General features: G+C 39.3%; 1 protein-coding gene across 10 annotated transcripts in view; it reads left to right on the forward strand.

Moving 5' to 3' along the window:
- Positions 1-11639, forward strand: part of asic2 (acid-sensing (proton-gated) ion channel 2) — a 392319-nt gene extending 380680 nt beyond the window's left edge. For 6 of the 10 annotated variants that reach the window (XM_039610815.1, XM_039610816.1, XM_039610817.1 and 3 more), the window contains 5 exons: positions 2558-2711; positions 5486-5577; positions 6827-6906; positions 7557-7625; positions 9302-11639. In XM_039610815.1, coding sequence (XP_039466749.1) covers positions 2558-2711; positions 5486-5577; positions 6827-6906; positions 7557-7625; positions 9302-9403 — 497 coding nt within the window. In that variant the 3' untranslated portion in view covers positions 9404-11639. Of the gene's footprint in view, positions 1-1503; positions 2712-5485; positions 5578-6826; positions 6907-7556; positions 7626-9301 lie in introns of those variants that run through there. The other 4 variants (XR_005612752.1, XR_005612751.1, XR_005612750.1 and 1 more) reach the window with 4 other exon arrangements.
- The last annotated feature ends 3515 nt before the right edge of the window (positions 11640-15154 follow it).

A 15154-nucleotide genomic window follows, 5' to 3' on the forward strand; every position in this document is an offset into this window, starting at 1 on the left:
AAGGAAATGCATTATGGTAATTTGGCGTTTTAGATTAAAATGTGCACGAGAAAAAGAGTGGAGAAGCTGGACAAAGGTTATAGGCTTAGACAAAGAAATCAATCATTCGAATGCATGAGGCCTTGCTCTCATGTATCCAATAACGTCTCATTTGAATAAGAATAAGAGACCACTGTGAAGCCATATTGAATTTCCTCTTGCAATTACGTGACTGTGTGGTCCCGCCAGCTATTAGTGCACCGTGGGGAATATCTGCCTCCTGCTCTGTGATCTGCAGGCCTGCCACAGCGCTGCCTTGGTCAGAAAAAAGGTCTGATTATGTTAACTTCTGCTTTCTTTTCCATTCTGACAGTTTTTGTAACTCCCAGGATTTTTAGCTCTGAAAAAAGAAGTTTTTTCATTGTGGGAAAAAGAGCTCAGTAATCTCTGGCAAAATTCGATGAGCTCTATTTAAACAATTTTAGAAAATCAGAGTTTAAGAGAGTGATGGATGAGCAGTCTCAGTACCCAAGAACCTTTTCGTGGAGACATATTTGAAAAAACATCGCTTGATATTACCATCAATCTTGAGAGAGTCGGTGTTATATAGGATGCTGTGGACTTCACACAAACTCATTCGGTGCATTCAAGTACTTTTTCCTCCAAGTCTGCCAAAGCAGAAGCTTGAGTAGAGCTTGATGTTTCTGCATCAGGACTTTGTCCCCATCAGGGTAAAGGGTGTATCACAGAGCACATGGTTATGTTTGATGCTTTATAATTTCTCCTCTGTGACACTAATTATGACATTCACTTTCATTAGGGCTTGATTGAGTAAACATCCACATAACACAATACACTTTTTAAATGTGGGCAGGCGTTTTTGCTGATTTCTATGCTGGTGTTTGTACGTACAGCACGTGCGACCTCTAATTTTACTTATGTTATGCCAGACGAGCAAGGAAAAAAAAGAAAAATAAGAAGAAGTCATCAGTCAAATAATTGTGTTTGTTTGCAATTGGATGGAGTGTAAAACTATAGTAACTATTAAAAAAGTAAAAATGTGTATCAGTACCAAAATAATGTGTAGTAAGAAGTGACCACATTTAAATGAAAGGGTGAATTTATCAGTTAACATTAGAATGTCCGGTTAACAGGCTACATTAGTGAACAATGTGGGTGCATCGTATAGATACAGATCCTGCCAACTACTAAGTATCAAAGTAAAAAAAAAAACCCCACTATAAATACAATACTTCCAAATACAATACATCCAGATATCCGGATAATCATCCAGAAAAAGCTTCAAAACCACAACCACAATCTAGAGATCCAGTTTAGTGCCTTAAAGATTGATATCAGCCACAGCTGCCTGAGTTGGCATTAAGTTTAAAAGGGTTAAAAAGGGTGAGTTTCAAAATCACTTTGTATGTTCCTATGAAGAGGTAGAGACCAAAACTGTTTTTTGTATTAGGCTGTAACCATGTTTTTCTTCCTCTTCTGTGACGTTGGGCATTTTAACATCAGGAATTGAGGTCTGGAGCTTCAGGTGGACACTCAAGGAACTGCTGTTTTTGGTGCTTCTCCTACAGTGCGCACACAATTAAGAATGGAGTGACTACTGTGGACTGGATAAGCTTAAACTTCATACACAAAAATGGGGTTATGTGGAGGTGTGGGTGGGTTTATCTGGCCTTCAGAACATCACTTTAGTGAAACAAGCAAACTAGTTTCTTTCTCTGATTCATTGCTTTGTCTGCACAAATGCTGCTCCCACTCTTCGTTCTCTATGCTGCTCACTGTCCACTATTCTCGCTCTCAGTGATTAAAAAAAGCATTTGGGCCCAAGTCTAGATGTATTTACAGTCAGTAACTGCTCTATACCTTAATATAAGCAAAGAGTTTTTATGCGCTTTTGTGGCCACTCACCATTAGATAACTGAGAAAGGACAGTAAGCCACACTAAAAGTCCCAGAAAGCACTATCCTCTGAGCAGGGCAAAGAAAAGGGTTTGCCATCCCAAGGGACAATTCCTATGGTATAGGCATTCTTTTAGTCTTTTATTATATCTTGTAATAAGAGATATATATTCTGTAGTCTCAACTGTGAGTTGATTTTCTCATACAATATTAGATTAATATATCGACCGCTTTGTGCAGATGACTCACTTCCTGGACATTTTTATTGAAATTTATTATTACACCAGTTCAGTCTGGGCAAAGGTTCTTTAAATAAATGGGATGAGTCGTTTTTGCCAGTTTGATATGAATTGCCTGTGGGATGAAGGGCTTAAAAAAATGCAGAGATTGTCAGCTTAATATTCAAAAACACATCAGGAGCCTCACACCCACAATCAATACTTTATGAAACTCTTTATGAAAACACTGTTCAGGTAGATATGAGCCAGTTTGGTCCATTTGCTGCCTTCAGATTGGATTTCTGACTATGTCTGGAATTGGAATCTAATGTTTTTTTCTTGTGTCAATCATACTCATCCCATCCTCCGTCATTTCGTTCCTTTTTTTTTAAATCTCAAATTTAAATACACTCCCCCCATCTCCATAACCACATCTTTATGAAGCTAAACTGTCTGCTGTGGAAAGCAGTAATTGCATGTGCAGGACGCCATGCAACATGACCCGTTACAACAAAGAGTTATCCATGGTCAAAATCCCCAGCAAGACTTCAGCTCGCTACCTACAGAAAAAGTTCAACAAGTCAGAGAAGTACATCACGTGAGTAGATAACTCTCCTTATTATTCTGTTAGCACAAAGCATTTCTCACTGTATCTGCTATATTATGGTAATTAGTACATAACCATGCTACAGTTTGCCCTGTTATTGCTGTTGGAAATGACACTATGCATGTAAAAAGGTGTTATAGACACAAAACATAGGCCATTGGAGCCCATTACCAGGGTGTTGTTAGGCTCCATGCTGATGTTATAGTGTGTAATTCAGCTTTTGCAGATGTCGACAGAATAAGGTGTGATATGTAGTTGACAGTTCATAAAGGCAAAAAACCAGGTAATTTTAGTCCATTGGTAGGTGGTTGCCAAGCAACCTGATGATTTCAGAATATGTGGTGCATAATTGAGGATTTGTGAATATAAATTAGATGTTATTATCATAAAATAAGTTGTTATGGGTTTGTGAATGATGAAAACATGCCATTTGGTATAAGGCAACATGATGCAATCATAATGTCGAACCTTCAGAGACCTGAGATGTTCTTGTTCGCCAAGTTTGGCTGCTCAACACTACTGATCGTGCAGGAGAGGTTTTCGGAGAAAAAAACAAACACAAACTTCTTTCATAGCATGATGGCTTGCAGATTCAAAAGTCCTACACTTATAACTGATCCTGTGGTACAGTTTATAATTTATAGTTATCTTTAACTTTAATTAAACCCACTTTAAGGAGTACTAATGTGGTTTTGTTGATTAATTAGAATTTCTCACTTGGTTTACTCGTAAACAATGTTCCCTCTAAGCTGCGCACGTGCGCAATTGCGCACTGCTGGCACGGTCTCTGCGCACAGAAAATCTGCGTTGCGCACAAAAAAAATCTAACCTGAATTGATATTGAAATTAAAACTTTAACAATTCTGTTTTGCAGTGTTAGTCAGTAAGTGACTGGCTGCTCCTGTATGGGATTAGAACGATGCCACCTTATCCTGTAGTCCAGCCAATAATGCGATTCACATTCGTATATACGCAGCCAATCAACGTCGTTGACAGGCTATGACAGCGTCCTTATGTGCCGACACCGGTGTTTCAGCTAGCAAAGCGGCGTGGCTGATGTGCAGTGAAGCCACATTAATGACAACGTGTACAACCATTGGAGATGCGAGCAGGACAGACGGAACAATTGACGGAAAAAGTGTGGACTTTATACCAGTTTTTAAATTGTGTTGATAGGCCACGTAAAACCAGAGTTATGATAAATATATTTGCAATGTTTGGTTTTCGTCCTGAATACTATCTTGTTTATATTTACTGCGGGAAGAAACGGTAAAAACGGCGTTTTATAAGGAAAACGCTCGAAAGCACTCTCCGCCTGTGAGCAAAAACAAAACCAAACCCCCCCCCCACCCTTTCCTATTGGTCGAAAAAAGTACCATGTCGACCAATCAAAAAATGATATGGCAACGTGGCATCCAGTTGTTAAGAAACGGGGGGGAAGTTTTAGGAGTGACGGCGGTGCTTTGATATGTGAGAGATTTGCGACGTTTAGCGCAAATCTTGTGTAGTTAGTGTGTAGTGTAGTCAATAGTTTTGTTGTGTGTGTCAGAACAATGAGGCGACTGCTGAATGTTACAGGAGTGATACATCTCCTGTTGTCAGGCCTGCAGGTATCAGGCTGTTGTTCTCCTTTATCTCGTAGGGGACAAAAATTATTTTTTGGAGTGGCACAAATAATTTGTGTGGCATCAGATTTGATGCAGAACAGCTGATTGTTCTGTAAATAGTTTGAAATGTTTATTTTAAAAAAAAACACCTCGGCTGCATTAAAAAAAAAAAAGCTGCAAAAAACTTTGTTGTTTGCCAAACTGAGTTACTTTTTTGAAGAAGTAACTATATAATTAATTGCCCAACATGGTCATTATATACTGTATTTTGCAGACAGAGAGTTATAGGACTCTCCCAGACCACAGACTCATACTCATAATACAAGTCAGAGCTTTATGAAAAAAAAGAAAAGAAAGAAAGTTGTGTTTTCAAAATTGGAGTTCAAGTTATTTTTACTTCCAATAGTGTTAACATACTACACAGGTCATGAATAGGATTTTTTAAATTTTCATTGTAAGTGGGCTAAAGCAGTTAATTAAAAGTAGTCTAACATAAATGTAAATGCTGTAATTTGATTATTTTAATAAACCATGTAACTTGGATGGATTAGATGCTGGCGTGACCACAGTGCACACGTCTGATGTCGCTCACAGTGGTCCAAGGGACCGCTCAGGGAGTTTGTGTGTTCGCTCAGACACATGAAAAATTAGAGGGAACATTGCTCGTAAACATATGCAAACAACATTTATAGGTCCATTATGTGTCTCTGACATGAAATACCAAATTCAACTAATAACTGCAAAACATGGAAAAATGTTTAACTTCTGGCTGATTGACAGCAATGCTGTATGTATATGAAAAAATGCAATGACATTTTACAACTGAATAAAAAAGGAGCTGAGCTTACTGTGTCTATGAATTGAACATCTGAACGGGAAACAGACAAAAAAAAAAGGAGAAAACCAAACTCTGCTTGTAAAGAGGTTCAGCAGTTTCTCCCTGCCAATTACCAGTGCAAACCACTTGGCCTTTTCTCTGTTCTTGCTTTAAATAAAGGTTGTAGATAACAGGGATCGTTGAAAGCTGAATTAGGGTACCAAGCAGGTTGTTTTTCCTCTAGTCACTCTTGAAATGAATGAACTATTATTAACTGAAGTTTTTACCTGAAGTGGGGTTTTATTAGGACAAATGAATGAACCTTCTATTACCTTTTACAGAGACAACATCTTGGTGTTGGATGTGTTCTTTGAAGCTTTGAACTACGAGACCATCGAGCAGAAGAAAGCCTATGAGGTGGCAGGCTTGCTGGGTAGGTTTGCTCATTGATGACCTTGATTTCCAAACCTGGATCCCATATGGAAAACAAACAGAACACATATATAAGATCTTGATGTTTGTTTTATGTACAAGTCTTAAAATTGTGATTTATATCATCCAATGATTTATTCATGAGCGTGGCCTCTTGCATTTTTCATAGATTATACTGTTTACTTGATTCATATTTACATTATAAAAAATGTTGCTTTTGTTAGGTTACTGTATTTTTGAGATTTATTTCTATTTCTTACTTATAGGATGTTAGCCGTAGCTAAATTACTCATTACTTATTGGTAATGGAGCATCTTGTCTTAAAAGGAAAATTCCAACATGCCTCATAAACTTACCCATTAATAATCTCCATGTTTGTTTTTAGAGATTGAACACAAAAAGGTCACTGAAGTTGTTTATGTTTTCATATTATATAGTTTATGAATGCCAGTGGCTTTGAGACGAGCTGTGATGGTTTGAGATGTTCTGGGATTCTGGTGCCAAAACCACCAAACAAAAATAAACCGTGTCAAATATGGCCATTCAGTCAGATGCTGCTGACGTCACAGACAGCATCAGTGCCCTTATGTGCCAAAGCAATATTAGATGCAGACGGATAGCAGACCTGTTTTAGAGAGCAATAAAGTCGGCATTAGTAGTTTGGAACGGTAATGCTGGAGTAAACTTGTCTGCCAGGAGAACACTGTGGTTCATGCCCTGCATTTTGTTTAGGTGTCCTATCACTCCCTGCTGTGTTTCCTTTTTCCTCCTAAACAGCTTCTGAATTGGTGCAGAGCCTTCTGATAGACTATTTCCAAATTAAATGATCCCTTTCTACTTTCTAAAAGGCAATAAATGCACTAAAAAGTGCAATTTTGTAGTCATTTTAATGACCATTCAAGACCTAACATATCTTTTGTCTCAGTTTGGTACAACAAACTGCAGCACCATCTGATGAGCCATCAAACCCATGGATCTCTCAGTGTGGCTGGACTTTCTGGGTCACATCTTTTATTTCACCAGTAGCAACACGCCTCTTGCAATTTATAACACCAGGCTGTTTTCACCATGAATCAAAAATGTCTCTCTTTCTGCCTGTTTTTCCCGTTATCTGTGCCTACGTGTTGCAAGTAAATCAAATCAAGTCTTTCCCCTGACCATGACACAAAGATCTTTCCAGAAAAACAAAAGAGTTTCTTCACTTTGTATTTCTCTTGGTGTGTCTGTACTGTACTTCTGTCCTTCCACAGGTGATATTGGTGGCCAGATGGGTTTGTTCATTGGAGCCAGCATCCTCACCATCTTAGAGCTGTTTGACTACGCATATGAGGTCTGTTTCAAATTTCTTACTGTCATATATACCTGTCGAAATGACTAATAAATCCCCAACACCAGCCCTGCTCTCAATAGAGTTTAATGATTCTTGTTTTTTTGATTTTTGGTAGAGCCCTGACCGTGAATGGTGACTTCAGAATCAATGTCACAGATACAAAAAGCAGATAAAAAGCTAAATTTACTCTGGTTCTGGCTGAGATAAAGGACTGTGGGATGATACTTTTCCATTACCTTTACACTATTGTGCGCCTTTTTTTTAGAGCTTCTCATGCTGCTTTCAGCTACGCGGGGTTCTGATAAGCACATAATAGTCTTCGCCTCCCCTAGGGTTTTACAAATACACAGAAAAAGTCATTTTGAAGAATGTTTCCTTCATTTTAATGACCATAAAGGAGTTATGGGGCTAAGAAGGCCTCATGTCGCTGACATAAGCATTTCTAAAGCAACTTTTTTCAACATGAAAGCTGTTGCTTTCACGCTGAGCTTATTGTAATGTCGTACTTTGTTGCCACATTTCCCACCTAATTACGTTTTTACCTTGAAACCAAATGTTTCTTTACAGTCAGTAATTACAAGAAGAGCTCTCAGAGATTTTCTCTAACAGTCGGAATTAAGTGTTTCTGATTTTTATTTTCTGATCTGCAGGTGGTGAAAGACAGACTACTGGACTTACTAAGCAGAGAGGAGGAGGAGGAGAGTCATGGAGAGGATGTGGTAAGAGCGACCTTTACACTTTTTCTTGTTAGTCGTCTTCACTGAGAGCTCTTTGCAAGTGGAGCATGTAAATTCGGTATAATTTCACTCACTCTGATCATGCATATCAAGCCGTGCCCTATTCCTGCTCCTCCACACAAGCATGTAGAAAGGGCACCCAAGCAAGACTAAGACTGTGTTCTGACCATGTCATGGCAATTTGGCAGGAAAGCTTAGCTCCAAAAGAGATGTCTTGATGAAACCAAGCAGCAACAACCACTGTCTTTAGTGTTACTAATGTCAGTGACAGTATAAGGAGTACCATAATGTTGATGGACAGAACTGCCAAACTGTGCCCTAATTTAATATAAATTTAAAGGAGGATATCTGCAGAGTGTTCAGTGAGAATTATCAGCTTTTAGAAGCAGCTTATTAGACATTACTTTTTGTTTGCTAATTGATTTTATTGTTATTATTATTATTATTTCGTTTTTTGTGTATTTATTATTGTTCGTTTTGCTGCACTTTATTAAAACTGAAAAACTTGCTCATGTGTATATCCATATCTCTTATGCTAACAAAGTTATCCAGTCATGACTGAGTTTCATTTTTAACAAGAGAATAATTAGCTGGTCTACTGGTTAGCACTCCCAGTTATGTGAGTGCAGAGGTTAGCACTTTTTCCCTCACAGCAAGAGGGTTCATTACATAGGAAAAAACCTCCAGAAGAACCAGGCTCAGCAAGGGGCAGCCATCTACTACGATCAGCTGGGGATGATGGAAAGAGAAGAGAGCAGAGAGAGACAGGACAAAATACATACTATAGAAGAGAGCCAGACTTTAATGATAGCTAAATGCAAAGTAGTGTATAAATGCACGAGAAATGAAAAGTGGTGAGTGAAGAAAAACTTTCCCAGCAGCCTAGGTGTATTACATTGTGACTAAGGGAGGGTTCAGAGTCACCTGATCCAGCTGTAGCTATAAGCTTTATCACAATAGAAAGTTTCAAGTCTACTCTTAAATGTAGAGAAGGTATCTGTCTCCCAAATCCAAACTGGGAGCCCTTCCATTCTATTTTTAAAGAGAGCAAAGTTCTCTGTTGGGATGATATGGTACTACGAGGACTTCAAGATAAGATAGCACATGATTATTCAGGACCTTGAATGTGAGAAGAAGGGTTTTAAATTTGATTCTGAATTAACAGGGAGCCAAGAGAAGAGAAGCCAGTATAGGAGAAACATGCTCTCTCTCCCTATCGGTACTCTCGCTGCAGCGTTCTGGATCAACTGAAGGCATTTGAGGGAGCTTTTAGAACAACTTGATATTTACAATAGTCCAGCCTAGAAGTAATGAATGCAGTAAACAACTTTTCATAGCATCACTAATTGTTTTTATCCTGAGTTAGTATTAGGTTAGACACCATGTTTCTAAGACTTTTAGGGCCAAGTACAATAACCTCAGATTTATCATTTGTTTTGTTTTCCTGAATTCAGATTAAGGAAATGAAAACACATTAAAGCCAATGAGGGTTTTTGCATCTTATTGGTAAAGTAACAACCTTTTGATCAGACCTTGCATACTTGTACTAATTCAGTTTTCAGAGTTCAGGTGGAAGTTTGGTCATTCTAAATATTACCTGTATGATCGTGCCGCTTTATAATGTGACCTAGCATTTGGCCTTTCACTCTTTTTCCCAGAGTTCCTGTGATCCTGTGGCAAACCACTCAGAGTCCATCAGCCACACCGTGACTGTCCCCTTGCAGACAACGCTGGGCACCCTGGAGGAGATTGCCTGCTGAAGCCCGTCTCCCTTCCCCTCAGAGCAACATATATCCAGTGGCTGCCTCCACTAGGTGGCGCTACATCCTTTGCTACGGCATCCTGCAGGACCTTAAAAAGGGAGGGGAGGAGACAAGGACAAGAACACTGGTTGGTCTAAGGACAGCGCTTTGCTCTGTCACACCCCTCCCCCCGTCTGAGGCACTAATGGGGATGAAGGAGCTGTCAGCTGGACTTATCAGCACTTTTTGTCACCCTGCAATGGGAGGGTGGCCTCTGCTGTGCCAAACCCGCAGTGGGGTCTGAGTCTCCACATGCACGCACACACAAAAAATGTGACTGGGTGGGACAATAACCCATAAAGGGGACTCATCCCTGTGCAGCATATTTATGTAAAATAACACAAATATGTTGCTCACTGCCAAACGAACTGTACAAAAATTGGTTTCGACTGTCCAAACTGCATGCGTCGATCTCTCTTGCTCTCTTTGCTGATGCATACGTTGGACTGCAGTGTTGCTTTACTCTATATGTGCGCCATTTGCCCCGCCCCCCATCTGCAGCACAGGCCTGTAACAAGGGCCCAGGTGAGACATTGAACTTCGAATGTACAGATTGAACATATGGTTGTTTAAAATCATAGTTCAGGTGTGACCAAACCGTCTCTGAAATCTATTCTAATGAGCAGTTTATCATTTCTTACAACATGCAGCTAATTATCTTTGTAGTAGAAAGAGTTGGTGAAGTGTGAGGGAGAAAAAAACGTAATATTTTTTGCTTTGTTTATTGAAAACAATGTGAACATTTTGGAGCCCACATTCTGCATATTCTTTTCACCTTTCAGTTTCTGTTTAACGAGTTTACTCGAAGGCAAGTTCGCTGCGTGCAATGCTAAGCCCTTCTTTACAGGCATCTTTAAAAGGATGCCATAAGCTTACATTTAATTTATGTGAATAAAGGACTTGCTTCTGGCTCCTGCACTTCACCAGAGGATTTATTTGCCTGCCAGACAGCAAGCCTTGTACAAAACACTGCAGTAAATGAATACGGCCAGGGAGTTGTTAAACCATTATTTCATTAAGAGAATGTCAGGGTGAAATTTTGGACAGCTATTACCATTTTATCAAGAATGGCATCGTTTTGTCCTCGGCCAAAAGAAATCCCCAAGCTTAACAATTTTAAACCATTTTCATGATTATAAAAATGATTACAAAAGCACCATGCGGAGTGTTTGGCCAGGATGTTTGTTAGGATACAGGGTCTGCTGTGTTATGGTGTAAATAATTGTGTTTTATTTTCTCTCTATGGCTTTCATAAAAACGGGTACCACGCAGAGATGCCTGAAGCAAGTCTTATTTAAAAGAACTTTGGTGAAACGTCAACTCCAGGTCCACAATTGACTGCATATATGTCACGTTTCTTTAAGAATATTACTCATTCAGCAGTTCTAAGTAGGCCAGTATGTTATTGAGGTAGTTGAATGTCGTGCTAAAAATGAAAGACCCATGCTTTTCAGTACAGGTTTAGCTGAAACTTGAGTGTACTCAAAAGCGACCATTACACAGTACATCGTGGCGTCACACCAAAAGCTTTTGTGATACTACTCGGAAGATTTAGTGTATCTGAGTTTTTTGGGTTTGTTTTGTTTTTTTACATTTCTAGCCCATGATCGTCCTGGCATGGTCTCTGTCATCATGGTAATGTACATTACAGGTAGGAATGAATTCAAGTGCTTTGTTAGACTGTTTGAATTATGATTTCCCATCTGTGGCTCAACCTGCTGTCTGTGTGTACTATCTCATGTTGTGGCTTCAGACGAACACAGTCCTCAGCTACCCTGGAGGGGGGAACATAAATGTGTCTCTCTTCTCTCGCCGGCACCGACACTGGCTGTTTCTTCTGTCTACGTCAGCTTCAGTTGTTATCGGAGGACAGCGTTTTCTCATTTTGTGATGCAACATACAGTGTGTGTTTTTAATGTGAAATGATTAAATGAAAACATTGTTTTGCAGCGGCTGGGGTGTTTTTGTGGTACGGATGAGCAAGACAAGCCTGTTTGCGTATCGCCGGTGAACAGCAAGGACACTTAATGTGTTTTACAAGGGCATCAAGCAGGAAAGAGGAACAGAAGAAGAGTTGCTGGGAATGAAAACTGAGGATAGTTTTAGTTAGGGCATCTGCAACCTCAGCTGAAATAATGGCGTTACGTCTCTGTAAGCCGCTTTGCAACCCACATACGCACCAGATCCTTCTCTTACTACTATTCCTGAGTTAATCGATGTCATATATGCTGTCACTGATGCCTTCTTTGTTCTGTGCTGGGGTTTTAAATGTTCTATGCCTTTAATTTCTGCATATTAAAGTGTGGGGAGGTCCCGGAAAATGGCCAGTTATAAATTACTGCAGATGGAAATAGCAGTTCTCTGATTGCTTACATGTAGATCCTTACAGGATAAAAGTCTTTCTCTTTAGTTTAACTTGTTAGCATGCTAACAGTTAGCCTCAAGGAAAATGTGTTCACAGAGGGCTGATGAGAAGGTTAGAACATTAAGACATAAAGATCAGATACCAAATTACTGACATGGTTATTGGTTAAGGTTAGGAACGAAAGTGGTAAAAACCAAAAAAATCAAGACAAACAAACTTATTTTTACTAAATATTCTGTTGAAAAATCTATTTTTCTTTGGATTAAAGTGAGAAATTTCAAAGTTTTGGATAATAAGAGCTGTGTAGACAGCTTAATAAAGACAATAAAGATCAACAATTGAATAAAACAGAAGAATCATAAGAATAGAGTTACAATGCAGTTTGGGTTTGCATTTGTTTTTTTATATTTGGTCTATAAACGTGAGCATCATTCATGATATTTATAGCTAATTATGAAAACAGAAGAGCTTAAAGGTTGTAGACAGACTTCTGAGAGGCATGTTGTTGATCACACTAAAGCTAAAAACATGACCATATTTTCTAAGATCAAATACTTCAGTGCATTCAAGTGTTTAATGACTAAAGAAGAAAAATGCTGTGCTCTCCTGAATAAAAGAAGGCATCTAGACTGTGTAGAATTAAAGCCAACAAGTAGGCTGCATGCCAAAATGTATCAGGATGTTTCTTTATTTATTTGATTTTTGCAAAAAAGATCTATCCCAGCAGCGGTGAGTCCAGTCAGATCCAGCCAATTAAATTCAGTTTTGTTTATATAGCAAATAAATCACAGCAACAGAAAACAGCCAAAACAAGAGAAAACACAGAAAACCCCCCAAAACGTATGACCCCATTTGAGCAAGACAATAAAAACTGCTAGACTATAAAATAATTATTTCAGTTTAAAAATGAGATGTGTGATTACCTCCTTATCTGCACACTTATTCCAATATATATTGTTTTTGCTTTGTATTTCTGAGCTTGTTAATCTGCTGTTGTCTATGGCAGTAGTAGTTCTTTGATGTGTGATTTATTGTGAGGGGTAGAAAGTTACCTCTGAGTGGTCTTTAAGGACATTCTGAACTCTGTAAGATACAATGAGTTATTCTTTATTTATCTGAGAGATTCTTTTGGAGAATTTAAAATAACAGTAAGATTAATAAGAATACAAGAATAAGATCTGACATACATCCATCCATAGCTTTTCTAACATCTATCCCAGACAGCAGCAAGCTGTGCTGCCCTCCCTCTCCCTGCCGCTGCCTACAGCTGATCCTGGGGGAAACTTGGGCAATCACCTCAGCCAAGAAACATAATCTCTCCTGCATGTCCTGGGTCTGCCCTGAGGTCTCCCCTCCAGTTGGACATGCCCAAAACACTTCACCTGAGATCTGTCCAGGAAGCATCCTGGACAGATGCCCGAACCTCTTTAACTTGTTCCTGTATTGCAGGAACAGCAGCTCTGCTCTGAGCCACTCCCAAACGACTGACTGAGCTCCTCAGCTGGTCTCTAAAGGTGTACTGGGACATTCTTCTGAGAACGTTTATGTCCAGTGTGTCCCTTGGACATAGGTGTGGTTAGAAACAGAAGATGATCCACCAATTAGCTTTGTTCCCACTTCACCACAAGAGACCAGGATGGTGAGCATGGCTGCAGAAATGACACCAAACAGCCTGTCATTCCTGACCATGAACAAGAACTGAGATGCTTGACTTCTCCATATGAGGCGGCCTATTGATACCCAACCTGGAGCAGGCAATCCACCTGTTTGCCTGAGAATCATGGCTTCAAAACTGGCAATTCTCATCTCAGCTACATTGCATTCAACTCCAAACTGTCCCATTACACGCTCGAGGTCACCGCTCAACAGGAGCGCAAATCTGAAGCCCACTAGTTGGACATTTTCGATCCATCCCCTGACTGTGCAACGAGATTTTGTCCATGAATGTTATAAGCAAGATTTGTGAAAAAGGGCAGCCATATAGTCCAAAGCTCACAGGCACCTACACAACTCCTACAGAAAAAAAAAAAAAACAGAAGAAAATCAAGCCACGCCGGATCAATTGTACAGTGGCCTGGTGAGATGCTGACATCTGTGCAACATGCACTATCGACAGAAATGTTCCCCTATTCAGTCTCAGATGATTACAACAGCTTGAACAGAGAAGGAGTCACACCACAGCAGCTGAAAAAAAACCTCTCGAAACCCGATTTAGCTCACTGGTCAGGTTTTACTAGGCATCAGTGCTTTTAAGAAAATTTAACACCGTTACAGTGGCTGTAATGAACCTTGGAACTCACTGAGAGTCTGTTAAATCCTTTGTGATTTCACACTTTCCGATATTTCGGGGTTTTTTTCTCTTTAATTGTCAATGAAGAGCTTTTACTCAAGTTTTTAAAAATTTACTTAACAAAGTACAATGAATACTATCGCCACCTGTAACAATTAGGGTAACATATATGATTTAAAATAATTTTTATTGATGTGTAGATAAGGTGGCGTGAATGTTGTTTACGTAGAGCTTTAATGCTATAGGGCATCATCTCTCACAGAGCACGAGAAAATGTGTGCCTGCTGCATCTGTGTCTGCCTCCTGATGATAGTGTGCCTGTCCTCCTTTGATCCTGTATGATACATTAAATCAGGAGACATGGTAACATGGACTCAAAAGAGCTCCATTTTTTTAAAACTGCATTAATATAATTGAGTGTCCCCAAGAAACTCAATACATCAATTCATTTTTAGAGAGCACCAAATGGCAAAAGAAACCAATGATATGAAATCATTAGTCCTAAAAATTGGTACGATAGAAAGAAGCATCTGTGAGACATGAATAAAAAAGCGTTTTCCTCCAGGGTCTGTGGGATGAAGGTTAAAGGAAAGAGATAATATTCTACTTTAGAAATGCATCAAAGTTAAAAGAAAGAATGATTAATGGGCACACTGAGGGAATTATACTCACAGGGACATCCAGTTTTGTTTAAATTCAGAGATAAGGAGCAGTTACATTTTCAGAGTTATCTGTTTTCCAAAAGGGTTACTTCTGGTTTACGTAAATTAGTATTCTTCACGCCTTTTTGTCTTCTCGGAGCTGCTGCAGGCTGGAGTTCAGCCTCAGTTCAGTCTTAGTTCGTTTAACAGATATTTAGGAATCGGAAATTGCCTGCAGGTCAGCCATAGTGCATCAGAAACTCAATGTAAACACACTGATTGCCTTGGTAGAGCGGGAACCCACACAAAGACAAGGTTGCACGAGTACTTAAAAGAGCATGGCAGAAACAATAAAATCAAATGCTTTCGTGCATTAAAGTGTTTCATGAATCAATTTTGCATGTTAAAGCAAG

Source organism: Oreochromis aureus, linkage group 4 (assembly GCF_013358895.1).
Source record: "Oreochromis aureus strain Israel breed Guangdong linkage group 4, ZZ_aureus, whole genome shotgun sequence".
Classification (NCBI taxonomy): domain Eukaryota; kingdom Metazoa; phylum Chordata; class Actinopteri; order Cichliformes; family Cichlidae; genus Oreochromis; species Oreochromis aureus.